Genomic DNA, 17,253 nt, shown 5'->3' on the forward strand with positions numbered 1-17,253 from the left:
TACTACCTTACCCCAGTTCCGAAGACACTTTCAGGCGCAAACTTTGTTTGCTCACACTTAGATAAAGGATTAAACTAAACTCATTATAGTCTAACCAAGTGAAAAATAAACTCTCAACAGTAATTTGTATAACCATGGAGTCGCATTGTACAATACTAAATATCAATATCTGCAGTGATTTATTCAGAGAAAATAACGCGGCGTCTGTTCTGCTGTAGCGTTTCATATTTTTAAAAAGTTTTATGTTTTATTTTATAGTCTTATTTTTTAAAGCTTTTGCAGTTTTCTAATGCAGTTTTAATGACGATCTCCAGATAAATCAAATTTATTAAACTGGACAAGCTGGATTGAAAGAAATACAGGACAGCCTGAACGAGGAACTCATCACACACGCACAGAAACAGAAGAAACTAGTGTATTCGATCAGTGAACCCTCATAAAATCTATAATTGTGAGGCTGTTGGATACATGAAATAAAGAAAACATTCCTGTATCTGATAGATGGGTACAGATTTTTTCTGAAATGGGCAAAAAACGCTTAGACTTTTGTGATATTGTAGAGTTTATTCTTTGTCTTCCAGGAAGTACATCACCTGTTGAGAGAATATTTTCTGTTATGAATAGCATGTGGTCAAAGGAGAAATCTAGATTAAGTGTTGAGACAATGAGGGCTATATTAGTTGTAAGGCAAAATTGTGTCATGGAGTGTGAGAAGTTTCATGATAAGGTGTTGAAAGACACCTTATCATGAAAAGGTGTTAAAAGACCGAAGTTTGCTGTGTAAGATCACTTCATCGGAGAAATGTTCATGGCAGGATCGTAGTGAAATACAGTCCCCTCTGCGTCTACCTAAATTTTTGTATGGGTTCTGTCACTGAAGAATAATAGTAAGCTCAATATGTTTATGTAAAAAAAAAATTTTTTTTTGTCTTTTTTCATGAATACAGAATATCACATAAACCCCGTCCCATTTTTGTATCAAGAAAATATGGTCAGCCTACCAAAATGTTGCCAGTGAACAGAAAATTTTTATGCTTAAAATTTCATAATATTTAAAGGGTCTCCATGATTTTTTATGATAGTTCCTTCTGTCGAGGATAATAAGTAGAACTATTATTATTATTATTATTATTATTATTATTATTATTATTATTATTATTATTATTCGTGACACCTCCAAGGAGTCCGAAGACTCATCGCGGGAGGACACCTACAACTGTTTTAACCACTACACATTAAGCATTAGTTTTACAAATATTTAAGTAGTTTGCGTCTGTAGCGCTAGGCCATCACAAGGAAGCTTTTCTGTATATTTCTAGCAGTCAATTGCAGGAACGTTTCTCTAACCCTTTCTTCGACTGTTTCCCGCGTTATGCGAACTCTAGCACTGTTTTTTTTTTTTTTTCTCCCAAAAACTCAAGAAAATCACTGTAGATCCCACTATTCAGATAATACTGCGTTAGGACCACGATATGGCAGCAGTTTTCTGCCTGTTTTCACTGGATGCTGTTTAAAATTAGTGATAGTCTCTGGCCAACTATATCTGGGTTACTGGTGAAGATTGAATTTTTCCCTCTGAGTCTCCTAAAGGTAGATAAAACTAAAACGCTCTCGCCTACTCCCTATAGGGAATATCATAATTAATAAATTTGATTAGTTTTTTCCATAAAGAGAGACACTTTACACATATAAAGAACAAGAACACCTTTCTTCCCAAGGTATTTTTCATATTTGTGATAAAAACATTTCATAAAGACCATGTTTATGGTTTTCGATAATTTTTATCTAACAAATATGAAATATATCTCTCATGTGTAAAATATCCAGCTTTTTGTGTGTGTGTGTGTGTGTGTGTGCGCGGGCGCGCCAAACAAAAATGGTCACATTAGGCATCCTTTGATGAGTCCTTAACTACCTGGAAGTCTCTTATAACAACAATAAATCCGCTGACGGCTTTTATTCCTGTATATGGAGTAGTCGAGGCCGTTTTAGGCCTATAATAACAATAAGTTAACTTATGAAATGGTTAGAAAAGTAACATATTTATGCTCAGAGATTAATTGAGATTCCTGATTTGCCAGTGAACCCCCTAAAATTGTCTCATTTTTAAAAAAAAAAAAAATTGAGACTTTTTTTTTTATGGATTGTGAATTCAGATAACTATTTGCCTTCTCCTTTTCAGTAATTACATAAAATGTACAGCGTGTACTGTTAGAGCATTTGTTAAGTTTTTTTTTAAAGAAATATTTACATGGAAGAAGAGAAAAAATATATAAAAGAATTAAAACGATGAATGTCGCTGAGAGTGTACTGCGTCATCTTATTCTGTTTTCATACGTGTAGGGGGCGCTGGGTGTAAAATAAGACATAAGTTTTATTTTTATTACTACTATAGATTTATTTACACAGAAGAGAGCTATCTGAATAGAATGAAAAAAAAAAGAATATATGACGTTTTTTATTTTATTTTATAATATCAAAATTTCAGATTAAGTAATAAATGCTCAGAATGCAGATTAACAGATTCCACTACAGTGAAAAGAATTACCACGTTTTTTATCCTTAATAATTGAGCTCTGTAATGTTAATGTTTTCCTGGTATTGCGTTGGCATTAAGAAGATGAAGAATGTAAGAGGAAGTTAATATTTTCTGTTCCTAAAGCTACAAATTAAATAATAAGTGCATCGTGTTTGATTTTTCCCACATATTCTTTCTTTAATATGATTAATATGTCGACTTTAAGCTTCGTTTAATAGAAGACGTGTGTATAAAGAGCAGAAGCAGAGCTGGTAATTTTTTACAAAAACTAATTTGAGTTTACTCCGTCATTTGGCTAATCCAGGATTGTATCTTGGTAATCTTTTAGTAATTTTGTAACGACGAATGCAAATTCAAATTCGGGGTATATTGTTTCCCGGGCTTAATGTACGTGAAGTTTTTGATGTGAACATAATCTATGATATTATCAAAATATGATTTCAAAAATTTCGAACTTAAGTTGGTTCAGTGAAATTATTTTTTAAACAGAAAAGCTAAAGGTGCTGAAAAAATATACTCCAAATTTAGAAATAGGCATTAAAAAAAAAGAAGAAACTTACCTTTGTTGTATGTTTTTGGACTCCCTGGAGGTGTAATAATAATAATTTTGTGTGTGTAGGGGGGGGGAGGAGCTAGTAGTATAATAGTATAGTGAAATGCTGAGGAGTTTTATTCCAATACAAGCAGATAGTCATTTATGAAGTAACCCACTTATGAAATGTTTCTTCCAGAAAAAAAAAATGTTCAAAATAAAAATAGCTTTTGCAAAGACTTATTTGTCAGTTGCAATGGCAAATTGTGTACTTCAAATGAGATACAGATTTAGAGTAAAATGGATATCTCTGGAAATCTCACAGAATTGCAAGTGAAAAGTAGTTATAGAAAAAGTATGAAGAGAGATGCAGAGTTTAAGTGGAATATATGGTTCAAGCTAAGAAGTGACTGGCACAGTAAGGAAGAAAACATTAGAATTTGAGACATTATTGTACTAACATGTATAGTCAATCTCATATGTAGATGGAAAGATTTTCATCCAGACAAACTAGCCAGAAGAATATGTGGTGAGATTAACAGACAAAATAAACTGGCCTTGTAGCCATAGTTGTTTCAGCTCTAATTTCAGGCAGCTGCAATTCTATGTAACCATGTGGTTTGTAGATAAACACGTGCCATTTAAAATTGTGAGAGACTGTTTCACTCTGAGTGTTTCCTTTTGGAATTTGACCATAATCTAAGGCTTTTAGAACAAGAATGCCAAAGTTCTTAACTGTTGTTTTTTAGTCAACATTTTCATACATTGTGAGGACTGGTTTATCAATTGATATAGCATAAACTATTATATACATAAAAATTTTGATCTCAAAGATAATTTCTTGAAGCTTAATATTATACAAACATTCATTTGTGAACAGAATTCTAAGTTTCAAATGATTGGCTATTGTTGCAAACTAGCTACGAGGCCAGTTTATTGTCTGTTAACCATATCAAGTATTGGCGCATCATATGTCAGCAATAAATATACTGCTGACATCCATGCAATGTATTCCAGCAGTGTATTAAGTTAGTCAAGCCATATTCATTCCTAAACAAACCCAAAGTAGTCAACATTTTGATTTTGAGCCAATGAGATTAAATTTAAGTTCTGGACATTGTTTGGGCAATTACAATTGTATTGAAAATTCATGAAAAAGATGTTCACATTTCTGGTCAGAGAGGTATGTATAAGAGATTTGTCCAAAGTAGAGGATGAGAAAATCAGTTTTTCTCACCAATATTAGTTTTATGCATATTTATGTATATTTCATGGTCATTTTAGGTTATAGACCTGAAAATGAACTTCTGTGTTTGTTTATAAATGCCAGAAGTATCAGAAATAAGGGGGATGAAATGGTTTCAGTGATTGAGTATATTCAATCTTAATTTGAACTTAATTCTCCTGCTGTTGATGATAGCAGGGGAATTAAGTCCACATAAGGTATACATGAAAGAGGGAAACAGTGACACTGGTTATGAAGTAGTGTGGTGTAATGTGGACGTTGACAGGAAGAAAGACATATTTAGTTGGATATTGCTATAGGCCAGGGAATGTGGAGGGTGGTGATGAAGAAATGTATAAACAAATTGGAGTGGTGAACAAAGGAAGGTAATTATTATGGGCGATTTTAATTATGGTGGTATAGATTGGAATGAAGAAATATCATTTAGGAATAAGGAAAATGAATTTCTCGAGTTCTTGAGATATAACTATCTCAGGAAGCAGGTAGAGGAGGGCACACGAGGATTGAGAGTTTTAGATCTGATCATATTGTCAGAGAATGTAATTATGAGTGGGCTTTCGCACTTTCCTCCAGTTGGTGAGAGTTGATCATGAATTGATCACCTGGGTTGTGGCTAGCCATATGCAGACATCTGTGAGGAAAGGATGTATGTGGAATTATAAGGCTGGTGATTATGACAAGCTTAGGAGACAGCTTGGAGCTATAGCATGGATTGAGGAGTTGGGTGGTAAGGAAATAAATACTGCTTGGGAACTGACAAAGAAATCCATAACAGCATCAATGTGTGAAAGGCTGAATAAGGTAGGTGTAAAATTGATGAATGAGGGCTTAAGCCCTCATTCATCAATGAAATCTGGAAGAAGAAGGTACTTTGGAAGCAGTACAAGATGAATAATGGCAGTAATCAATTTCATGAAGAGTATAAAGAACAAGCCAGGAGAGTGACTCAGTAAGAACAGAAATTGGCAAATCAGGTGAAGAAAAACCCTAGAGTTTTTTTAGTTTTGTGGCAAGTAGAAGGAAGAATGATCATGGTAAGATTATGTTAATGATTGAAAATGGTAAAATAGTAAATGCTGCAGAAGACACTGTTGAGGTATTCAGTGATCAGTTTATAAAGATGTTTCATTCTGATCGTGAGGAACTTAAGTGTAGAGGACATAGGAGAGGATGGCTTAATTCTGAGTGAGCAGGAGGTATTTGAGGAAATAAATAACCCTGATGTCAATAAGGCAATAGGATTTGATGACATCACCATGTGTCTTAAGGGAATGTTCCAGGGAATTGAATTGCAGTGGCATTAGCATGCTTGTTTATTAAGAGTCTTATAACAGCACAGGTTCCAAGAGAGTGGAAAGAAGGTAAAATTGTTCTGCTGTATAAAGGTGGTGATAAGGCTGTGGCTTCAAATTATAGGCAGATATGTGTATCTGAAGTTGTGGTGAAGGTACTAGAGCGATTGGTGAGAAGTAGGATACAGAATTGGGTTGAAAAAAGCAGTATTTTTTGTGGTTATCAGCATAGGTTTGTTAAAGGGGCGATCATTTTTATTAACTTATGTATTATAAGAAGGTGACGAATACCTTGGACAGGAGAGATGCATATACAATGGTGTACTTGGATTTTGCAAAAGCTTCTGATAGGCCCCAACATGTATGTGTGGTTTATATTCCATCGAGTCGTTTTCGACTCCTGGTGATTCTATGAACATCTGTTCTCTATTCAGATCTGTCCCTGGCCATCATCATCATGCATATCAAGGATTTAGGGCTAGCATGGCCTGTTCCGACCTTAGAAGTCATCGTTGAATCGTTTAAGAAGACGTCCTAGTTTTCTTTTTCCTAATGGCTTGTACTTTAAGGCTTGTTTCAGTAATCTTTCTGTTTTCATTCTTTGAACGTGTTCCATCCATTTATGTTTATATTTTTTAATTTTTTCTATTACTGGTTCTTGGTTTAATTCTTTCATAATTTCTTAATTTCTTTTGTGATCAAAATAAGGCATACTTTGCAGTTTTTCTCATAAACTTCATGGCCATATCTTTGGATATCATCCCTGGCCATACCTTTCAGAATTTCCAGGGACATTCCAGTTGCTTCTTTAACTCCATCCACCCATCTAATTCTTGGTGTTCCTCTTCTCCTGCTTCCATCAACTTTAGCAAGCATCATCATCATCTTCTCCACGCTGTCATTTGCTTGCATAATATGTTCAAAGTATAATAAATTTAGTTTAATCCTTTATCCAAGTGTAAGCAAACAAAGTTTGTGCCTTAAGTATCTTCAGGACTGAGGCAACTCGTGGTAAAGTTGGACCAAACTCTCATCACTCCTTGTCTCAGTATCTCCCATAATGCAGAGCACATCTCCTTGCAGACATGTATAATGCCATGCATTAAGGGAAGGGCCACTACCCAGATCGGTAGTGGCCTTTCGACCTTTATTGAGGTCTCGTCAAGGAGCCAGACCCTGAAGTGGTGATACTAAGGCAGAAGTAATGGAGAAGTCATATTTACCTATTAGATATAGGATTAAACTAAATTTATTATAGTCTAACCAAGTGAAAATAAAACTTCCAACCGTAGTACATGTCCAAAGTATGACAATTTTTGCTTCATGATCTAGCTTCAAGGGAGCAATGTGGCTTTATTCTGTCTATCACTAATTTATTGGTTTACTTTGCAGTCCATGGTATTCTTAGTAAGCATCTCCAAATCCATAATTCAAATGTATCTGTCTTCCTTCTTTCACATCCATACAGTACCACAGGGAATACCATTGCTTTCACGATCCTGATCTTTGTTGCGAGGCTAATATCTTTATCTTTAAAGATCTTGCTTAAATTTGTCATTGCTTTCTTTCCGAGCAATAATCTTCTAACTTCAGTACAATACCCATCTTTATTAATTCGGGATCCTAGGAGCACAAAATTGTTCACTACTTCCATTTTCTCCCCATCTACTTCAAAATCATTAGGTTCACATTTATCACTTTCTTCGTGAACTTTCATAATAAGTTCCTCCAAATCTTTGCATTCTGCTAGCAAGGTGGTATCGTCTGCATACCTCAAATTATTAATATTTTTTCCGACAATTTTAATTCCAACTGAAGACTCCTCTAGCCCTGCCATTCTTAAAATGTATTTACTGTACATGTTAAACAGGTACGGAGATAATAAAATGCATCATATACATCATTGTCTCACCCCTTTACCTATTGGGAAATACAGCAATCACTTGTACGCGTGGATAAGCTTATGTGTTCGTCAGCCATGTTGTAATAGATTTCATGGTATGATATGAACACAGATGGATAAGAAAATAACTATTTATTAACTTAGAAGCTAATATTTCGCTGGTATTATATCCAGCATCTTCAGAGCACACAACACAAAGTTTGTTACAAAAGCAAGACAACCACAATCCAGTGTAACAGTAGGGCTAGTATAAGTAATTGCAGCGTGCAACACAAGACTAAAGTCCTAATATTGCACCATCTAATTAAAAAATAAAATAAAAATAAAAAAGTAGTCCAAATGATAGTCTTAGAAAGTTTGAAAAATAAAATAAAAGTAATAAATATTAATTTGGTCTTAGGATGACTGTCTCTCAAATCTTTGGTAGATTTATACAGCCATACTTGTTAAGGTTTGGAGTATGTTTTAAGGCTTCTGTTGATTCCAGGAACAACCTCTCTGACTTACAGAAGCTTCTGTGCATTACTTTTGTTTCTTTCCAATTGATCCTGTGTGCAGGGGTATCCAAAGCATGGTCTGCCAGACCCGACTTGCCATAGTGAAAGTGTCAGATATATTTTTTGTGTTCACTGAGGCGGATGTTCACAGTTCTTCCTGTCTGTCCGTAGTAAGCTTGATGACAAGAACAGGGCACTTCATAGATTCCTGGATGTGATAAAGGAGTGCTTAACCAATGGTTATAATCCCCATAAGATAGATAACATACTAAATGCTACCCAGAAATCCCCTCTATCTACCACAAAAGACTACAACAAAACTATCACCATCCCATACATTAAATGCACATCTGAAAAGATATCTAGGGTGCTTAACAAACACCAACTATGCACAGTATTCAAACCTCATGTAAAGTATTCAAACCTTATGTAAAATTAGCAACTCTCATCCGTTCACCTAAGGACAAATGCACTCCTTTATCACATCCAGGAGTCTATGAAGTGCCCTGTTCTTGTCATCAAGCCTACTACGGACAGACAAGAAGAACTGTGGACATCCGCCTCAGTGAACACAAAAAATATATCCGACACTTTCACTATGGCAAGTCGGGTCTGGCAGACCATGCTTTGGATACTCCTGCACATAGGATCAATTGGAAAGAAACAAAAGTAATGCACAGAAGCTTCTACAAGTCAGAGAGGTTGTTCCTGGAATCAACAGAAGCTTTAAAACATACTCCAAACCTTAACAAGTATGGCTGTATAAATCTACCAAAGATTTGGGAGACAGTCATCCTAAGACTAAATTAATATTTATTACTTTTATTTTATTTTTCAAACTTTCTAAGACTATCATTTGGACTACTATTTCAAAACTTTGAACTTTTTTATTTTTATTTTTTATTTTTAACTTATATGGTGCCATATTAGGACCTTAGTCTTGTGTTGCACACTGCAATTACTTATACTAGCCCCACTGTTACACCGGATTGTGGTTGTCTTGCTTTTGTAACAAACTTTGTGTTGTGTGCTCTGAAGATGCTGGATATAATACCAGTGAAATATTAGCTTCTAAGTTAATAAATAATTATTTTCTTATCCATCTGTGTTCATATCATACCGTGCTATTACAACAGCAATTACTTGATTAATGCGCCCCCGATTAGTGCGTCATTTTTTTTTTTTTTGATACCCAAATTCGATTAGTGCACCTCTAAAATTTGATTAGTGCGCCTATATACATCTTAAAAATAAATGTTACAGATTTTAAATATTTTCGATCTATATATTTTTTATTGCTATTTTCAAAAATCACTCACCAGGATGAAATAATTTAGTTACCGATTTGAAACATTTTACAGAGTTATTTTTTAATGGCATACTACACTATTTCCATGTACATTATGTTCCAAATTTACCGCCAAAATTTATGTCATCTGCTTTACATAGCATTTTGCTGATCATATCTCGTGCAATTGTTTTCCGTACTTTTTTTATTTTAAATTATTTTCCTAACTTTAATCACGAGTAAAAGAATTAGTGAGCAAAAAATAGAAGTGTGAAAATTATTCAAAAAGTAATCTGATTGGAAGAAAAACTTGAAATAATAAAGAAAAATGAACAAGGCGAGTCCAGAGCAAACATAGGACAAGTACACAAAAATGGGTGAATCAACTGCTGAATACAAAGAGAAAGGTAAGGCTGCTTCAAGTTCATCATGCATGCACTCGAAATCAAAGTATTATAATGATTGAATTAGAGAGACTTCTTTTTACATGGATTGAAGATTGTAACCAAAAATGGATCCCGCTAAACACTGGCCTTATTAAATCAAAAGCATTGTCTCTTTGTAACCTGGAAAGAAAGGGCTATCAATGATGGAAAAGAAGAATTCCATGTTATTGCTGGGTGATTTGAGGGTTTCAAAAGAGAAATAGCCTACATAATGTTCTAATCACAGGCGAAGCTGCAAGTGCAGATAAAGAGATATCCAGAGATTTTGATGAAAATTGTGTAAGAAGTGGACTATTGTGATCAAGAAATATTTAATGTCGATGAAACCGGCCTTTTTTTGGAAGCAAATGCCCTCCAAGCCTTTTCTAGCCAAATCAGAGAAATCTCAGCCTGGTTATAAAGGTGGAAAGTTGAATGAAATTACTGCTAGCAATCTGCGAGCCGTTTGGAAGCACATTCTTCCACAGTGTGCAAATGATTTTAGAGGCTTTTCAAATGAATCTAAGTTAATTAAATCTCATTCTGAGAAGTTGAGTGATTCCAACACGGCAGGAAGTTCCTGAAGAATATGAAGTAAATTTTATCACTGGCAAGCCCAAAGAGATTTCACAGAAACAATTTGAAAATAGTTTTCGTACAATCGAAGTTTTTAAGCAGCAATGCTTAGAGACTGACCTTGGTGAAGAGAGAACCAGTAAAATTTGCAGAAGAGGCAATAGGGCCATACTGTCAGTTGTATGAAAAAAAGAAACAGAATGCCCGCCAAACTACGTTAGCTCAATTCTTTGTTAAGAAGCAGAATAATAAATTTATATTCTGAATATGTTTTATTGTCTTTCAGCTTCATGGTTTTCCTTTAACTAGGCCGTAATTCTTTTATAAAAAAAATTAAGGGTCAAAAAAAGAAATCTGAGGAAAATTATGCATTTTCCCATAGGTTATTATATTTGATTAGTGCATTTTCGATTAATGCGCCTGTTTTAAAGAACGCATTAATCGAGAAATTACTGTACTCAGTTTCTTCAAGATCTGTTTGGACAGTAGCTTCTTGTTCATAGTAAAAATTCCTCAGAAGGATAATGAAATGCGCTGGTTGTCCCATTGTTCTTAACACATTCCACAGTTTCACATGATCTACAGAGTCAAAAGCATTACTATAGTCAAGGAAACAAAGGTAGACATTCTTTTGATATCCCTGTGCTCTTTCTATTATCCATCTCACATTGGCAATCTAATCTCTTGTTCCTCTGCCTTTTAGAAATCCTGCATGTTCATCTGGTATTTCTCTTTTCATGAATGGTTCCAGTCTTTTCTGAATGATCTTAAGTAAGACTTTACTTGCATGAGATATCAGTGCTATAGTTCTGAAAATTTCACACTCTCTTGCATCGCCTTTCTTTAATAAAGGTATATAAACTGATTTTTTCCCTTTCCCTAGGCCATGATGTAGTTGTGATCTAAATTTGCTGACATAGAGCTGTTAAAATTTTAACTGCCTCTTTTCCCAGGGCTTTGAGCAGCTCAATAAGTATTCCATCCCCTCCTGGTGCTTTCTTACTCGATAGCTGTTGCAGTGCCCACCTTACTTCACTCTCCAGTGGTACTGGCTTCTGTGTATAATCCTGCTCTTCAAATTTCTCAATAATTTTGGAGTCCTTTCTGTAAAGAGTTTCTGTATACTCTTTCCATCTTTCTTTGATGTCTGCAGCTTCTGTAAAATATCCTTTGTGTTTACTTTTAGTATTGTCACCTTGGCACTGAACTTCCCTGTCAGTTCCTTGATCTTTTTGAAAATATCTCTTGTTCTCCCTTTCTTGCTTTGGTCTTGCTCCAGCATGACAAATTATTAAATAAATTGAAATAGATAGAGAATTGGATAATGACTTCTGAGTTGGATAGTGACTGGCTGTTATATAGGTATCAGAAAGTTATATATGGGGGTGAGGTATCCCATTAGAGAGAAAGGTCACTAGTGGTGTACTGCAGGAGTCAGTTTTGGGACCATTGCCATTCAATTTGTATATTAAGGATATTGGAATGGGTTTAACTAGTGACATGTAGCTGGTTATAGACAATGTAAAATTGGGGAGCAATGCAGAGTCAGGCAGATGCTATGGCCTTGCAGGAGGACTTGAATAGATAGCATGAATGGGCAAGTAAGTAGAACTATCAGTTCAATGTTGCAAAGTGTAAGATTTTGAAATTTGGTAAGCAACAATGGGATGTGAAGTATACACTTAGTGGAAAGACTTTAAAGGAGGTAGAGGAAATGAGAGATCTGGAAGTAGTAGTGGACAAGGACCTGAAATTCAGGTGCTACATTGTACAGGTTGTGAATAATCCATATAAGGCCTTATATGGATTATTGTGAATGCACAGATCTGGTCTCTGGGTTTTCATGGTGATGAGGATATGTTGGAAAGGGTTCCGAAAAGATTCACAAAGGTTGTCAGTGGTCTTTGAAATGTGGAGTACGAGGACAGATTGAGAGAATGTAAATTGCAATGCTTCATGATTAGGAGGAAGAGGGGGGGGGGAATATGATTGATATGATATAAGAGATACAACCTGTTATCAGGTTGACATGGAAGAGATTTTTCATAGAATGAGAGAGGGTTTAGAACAATAGGCCATAACTGGAAACTGTATGAAGAGAGTGTGAGCAGAAGGTTATTTGCATGGAGAGTGGTTGGTGAGTGGATTGCATTGCCTGAGTGTGTTGTGAATCTAGACACATTGAATCACTTTAAGGCATGGTTGGATGAGCATTGTGTGCCTCCCACGATAAATCTAGTTTCCCATACTGTAGAGCCATTATACTTAAGGTGGAGAATTTGCCAAATACAGTCATGATTTTATGAAATATGGATCTGGTGTTTGGAGTCTGGAAAAATTGTTGATTGAAGTTAGATTGGAGCTGCAAAATCGGGGAAACTAGAGCTACTGGAGGAAAGCTGTTGAGTGAGTCCACAGATACCAATGAGACAAGTGAGTGTGAGAATGTACAAAAAAATACTTAAGTATTTTTTGTGAGCCTCAGCGGTGGGCCTGCATCGGGCTGTACCACTGCTGAGGGTTCTTCTCAGTGGCGGGGTGAGCCTGTCACTGAATGGAACTACCGCTGAGTTAAATGATCCTTCGGGTCACTCATTGTTGGTTAATCCGAGGGATTGCCTGAGTTTTTGGAGGTATTCTTGCATTTAAACATACCTCAATAAAAGTCAAAGCCAGTCTGGGTAGTGGCCCTTCCTATAATGTATAGCATAATACATGTCCTTAAGGATATATATGTTGCATTATAGGATACTAAGGCAATTGATGCGACGTCATTAGCTCTATTTACAATTAGCCCAGTTGCTTCAAGTGCAAACTTTGCTTACACTTGGATAAAGGATGAAACCAAGAATTTAAATTTAATTTCTTGGCATCTTTAATTTATTGGGATGGTAAATATAATATTCTCAGAAGGTTTCTTGAAGCAGTATCATAACATGAGAAACTCAAGGGTTGGATGCTGATAGTTCATGGCAGACTGTAAAGGAGTGTTTCAGGGAAGTAATAGTAGGCTGCTTACCTCAAGTTAGGAGTTAAGTGAAGTGGGAGTTAAATGGATGACAGCATCATTAAGCAGCAGCTAGAAAAAAAAATGTGGAGGGAATTCAATAGAAATGTAACCAGCAGGCACATGATCAGTACAAAGCACAGGCCAGAAGGGTGACCAGTAGGGTAATAAAGGAAAAACCAGAATATGAGGAAATTAGCCATGCACAGCAAAGGCCATTTGATGGATATTGATAACAGGAAAGTAAGTGTAGCAGACAAAGTAATTGAATTACTTGAGTGAACACTGTAAGGGTACATCATTCAGGTGGAAATATTGCAGTAACAAGAGAGGTGAGGGCTTATATTATTATTATTAATATTATTATTATAACCTCCATGGAGCAGACTCATCATGGGAGGTTTATTCAACTGATAACATATTTATCATACAGAATGTTAAAATCCTTCACACTCCCTGGATTAACAACATATTCTGGTAATGCATTTCATTTACTCAAAATTCTCCATGTAAACTTCCAGAGATGGCCTCTGGTTCTTCCTCTCTTACATTCTTCTCTTTTTTTTTATATATTCTCCTTTGGATTAATCTGATAAAATATCCTCACTAACTTAAATGTCTTTACCATATCACCTCTTTTCCTTCCTATTCACCAAACTCTGCAATTCACATTTCTTCAACCTTTCATCTAACCAGCATTCCAGAGTCTTGATATTGTCTTAATCACTAGTCTCTGGATCCTCTCTAGTGTCTCTACATCACACTGAAAACTAGGTGATCAAATTTGAGCACAATAGTCCATGTGTGGTCTGACCAGTGTTTTATACAGTGGCATAACCACTTCCTTATCCCTACATTAGAGCACTTCTTATCATAGCAGCATTATGGTGTGCAGTCTCTGCAATACCTGTCCTCTAAACTTCAGTCCACTGTCAACCATCACTCCAAAATCTCATCCACTTCCTGCAGTATGGAACCATCAATATAGTACACATCCTTATTTTTCTGCACTCCAAAATGCAACAACTTGCACTTACTAATAAAAGAGCCTGTGTAGCTCAGTGGATGTGGTGTCTGCCTGCCATGGCATTTGACCGCACAATGGAAGACTTGGGTTCATATCTAATCTGCACTTAATATTGAAATTATAACTCCACTCCTTGTCCAAGTCAAAAGCTTATTCAGATCTTTCTGATGGAAATTAATGTCAGCAATCAACCCTCATAATATATCATATACAAACAAGTTAAGCAGCAGGAGCCCAAGAACAGAACCCTGAGGCATGCACTGGTTACCTTCTTTTTTTTTTGTGAGACACTGCTGCATCATACACAACTTGCTGGTTTCATTCAGAGAGCCAATCACCAATCTATCTAACCAATATACTATCTGTTCCCTTCCTCTGCAGCTTGTACTAACTTATCATGTGGTAATCTAACAAACATTTTTGCAAAGCCCAAGAATATCACTGCATATGATTCTCCCTTATCTAATGTGCTTGTTATCTTATCATAAAATACAATTAAATTTCTTAAACAAGACCTACCCTTTGCAAATCCATGCTGACCATCATAAAGAATACTATGTCCATCAACCCAGTTTTGTATTCTATTCCTAACCAATCTTGAATACCTTGACTCAACTGTAGTTATACAGACTTGTTGATAATTAGAAACTTCTGTCCTAGAACCATGCTTGTGAAGTGGTACTATTTTGCATTCATTCCACTCCTTAGGAATATTAGCTACTTGCAAGACTTTTATTAAGTAACCAGGTATAGCTAACTGTTGTGCACGTTCCTTAAAAATATGTGGTGATGTGAAATGAATTCCCACAGCCTTATTAACATCTAACACCATCAACACCTGATATACCTCTGATTCTTTTACTTCCAGTTCTCTTAATATTTGCCTCTCTTCTACATAATGCACAGCATCATTTACACCGATGAAGTGCTCATTCAGTGATTCCACTATATCTTTTGTAATGGTCACTCTGCTGCTATGACTATCCACCAGTGTCAACCTGCCATAATTATTATAAAGAGGAATTCCCTTGAATTAACCTTGTCCTTACCATCCACTCTCATCTCATACTGCATCTTTTCTTTCTTAACATGCTCATTATCTTTTTAGCCTGCACTTTATTCTCTTCATTGATCTGAGTGTCACCAACTGTTTTGTACCTCCTTCATAATATTTTCATTTCCAGCACGGCTTGTTTGATTTCACAGTTTGTCTGTTTTTTACTCCTACTCTGTTTACTTGCTTCAACCTTGGTATGCAGTTGTACATTGCATGTGTCAGATACTACATTATGAATTTGCATGCACTATTATTATTATTTGTTATTATTATTATTATTATTATTTGACACCTCCAGAGAGTCCAAAGAACTCATCGAGGGAGGGCACCTACTCTACAACTCTCCATCTCCACCACTCACCTCATCATCTACACCAACGGCATCTATTGTCCACCACCACTACTAGTATTTTCACAGACAAACATCCATGCCCACGGCGGGGTCCGAACCCGCAGCCTTTTGGCTGGAGAGTGGATATGCTAACCACTCGGCCGGCTACTCTCATAATATCCATTACGAGATCATTAAAAAAATTGAGTGCTTATAGAAATCCATTAACATGTTACTCTATCTCGTCCTTCATCCATAACATATAAGCTTACATTAGAAACCTTAACATTTGCCCATAGAATCAATCAGCTCAAGTCAGCCCTGCAGAGATTCTCAATTATGTCCCTTATCATGTGTCCCAGCTTAGAATCGTTAGCAAACAGAATATCACCCTCTAGTCCATCCTTAGTATTATTAATATATAAATAAGTGTTAAATAACAGTGGCTCAAATACTAAAACTTGTGGTATGTCACCTTCATTCTCATCACTTTCTGGTAACTGTCAGTCAGCTGGTTTATTTATTTTTTGATTTGCTACCAGTAGATTTGCTTGACTGGTAATTACAGGTTTTTAACATCATCATCATCAAATTCCTGCTATGTACCCTCAAGGGGTGTACAGGATATGACAGTACTACATGAAAAAAATTACATCATTACTAACTTCCTATCTACAATTTTCCTCCAAATCAGTCCAAATCAAGACTCCAACATTACCAGATCTTATATTTCTATCGTCTAAGGCACTTTGTACCGTATCAATCCACCTATATCTTGGTCTTCCTCTGGGTCGTTTTCCTGCCAGCCTGGCAGAGAACACTTGTTTTGCTAATCTTTCCTCTCCCATTCTATTTAAGTGACCATACCACCTGAGATTAGCTCTGCTAATGCATTCCTGGATGCTGACAATGTCAAGTTCTTTCCTAATATCCTCATTTTTAATATGATATTGCCATTGATGCCATCTGTTCACGCCTCTAATCTTTCTCAGGACTCTCATATCTGCGGTCTCTAGTCTTTTGTCAAGTGTTTTACTTCTGACCCAGCTCTCAGATCCATAAGTTAAAACTGGTTTGAACACTGTCTTGTATACAGCTAATTTAGTGTTCCGACTAATTTCTCTCTTATTCCATATGAATTTATTCAATTGACTTCCCACCATACCAGCTTTGCTGATTCTGTTGTCTATTTCTATATTTAATTTACCATCTTCAGTAAAAATTGTGCCTAAGTAGCTGAAATGTTTTACTTGTTCCACAGGTTCTCCATTCACAACACAGTTGACATTTTCAATGATTCTACCTATTTTCATTGTCTTTGTCTTTTTATTGCTGACCTTCATACCATATCTATTACAACAGCTATTCAATTTAGTCAGAGAATCTTGTAGACTTGTAGCGGATTTATTTAGAAGTATAACATCATCCGCATAAAGCAAAGAGCTGACATTAACATCTCCAATTTTGATATCAGGTTTTTAACTCGTATACAAATTGTATACGAGTTAAAAACCTGGTAATTATCAATCAGCT

General features: G+C 35.8%; 1 protein-coding gene across 3 annotated transcripts in view; it reads left to right on the forward strand.

Moving 5' to 3' along the window:
- Positions 1 to 2,419: 2,419 nt before the first annotated feature.
- The window catches only part of Pmvk (Phosphomevalonate kinase), a 53,336-nt gene continuing 38,502 nt past the window's right edge, over positions 2,420 to 17,253 (forward strand). Inside the window, exon 1 of one of the 3 annotated variants that reach the window (XM_090405987.1) lies at positions 2,420 to 2,629. Coding sequence is in view for 1 of the 3 variants with exons in the window: in XM_090405985.1 (XP_090262111.1) it covers positions 9,671 to 9,704 (34 nt within the window). In the remaining 2 variants the exon portion in view is untranslated. The other 2 variants (XM_090405986.1, XM_090405985.1) reach the window with 2 other exon arrangements.

The sequence above is a fragment of the Typopeltis vanoorti genome, chromosome 16 (assembly GCF_054136105.1).
Source record: "Typopeltis vanoorti isolate ZY-2024b chromosome 16, IOZ_Tvanoo_1.0, whole genome shotgun sequence".
In the NCBI taxonomy this organism is placed as follows: Eukaryota; Metazoa; Arthropoda; class Arachnida; order Uropygi; family Thelyphonidae; genus Typopeltis; species Typopeltis vanoorti.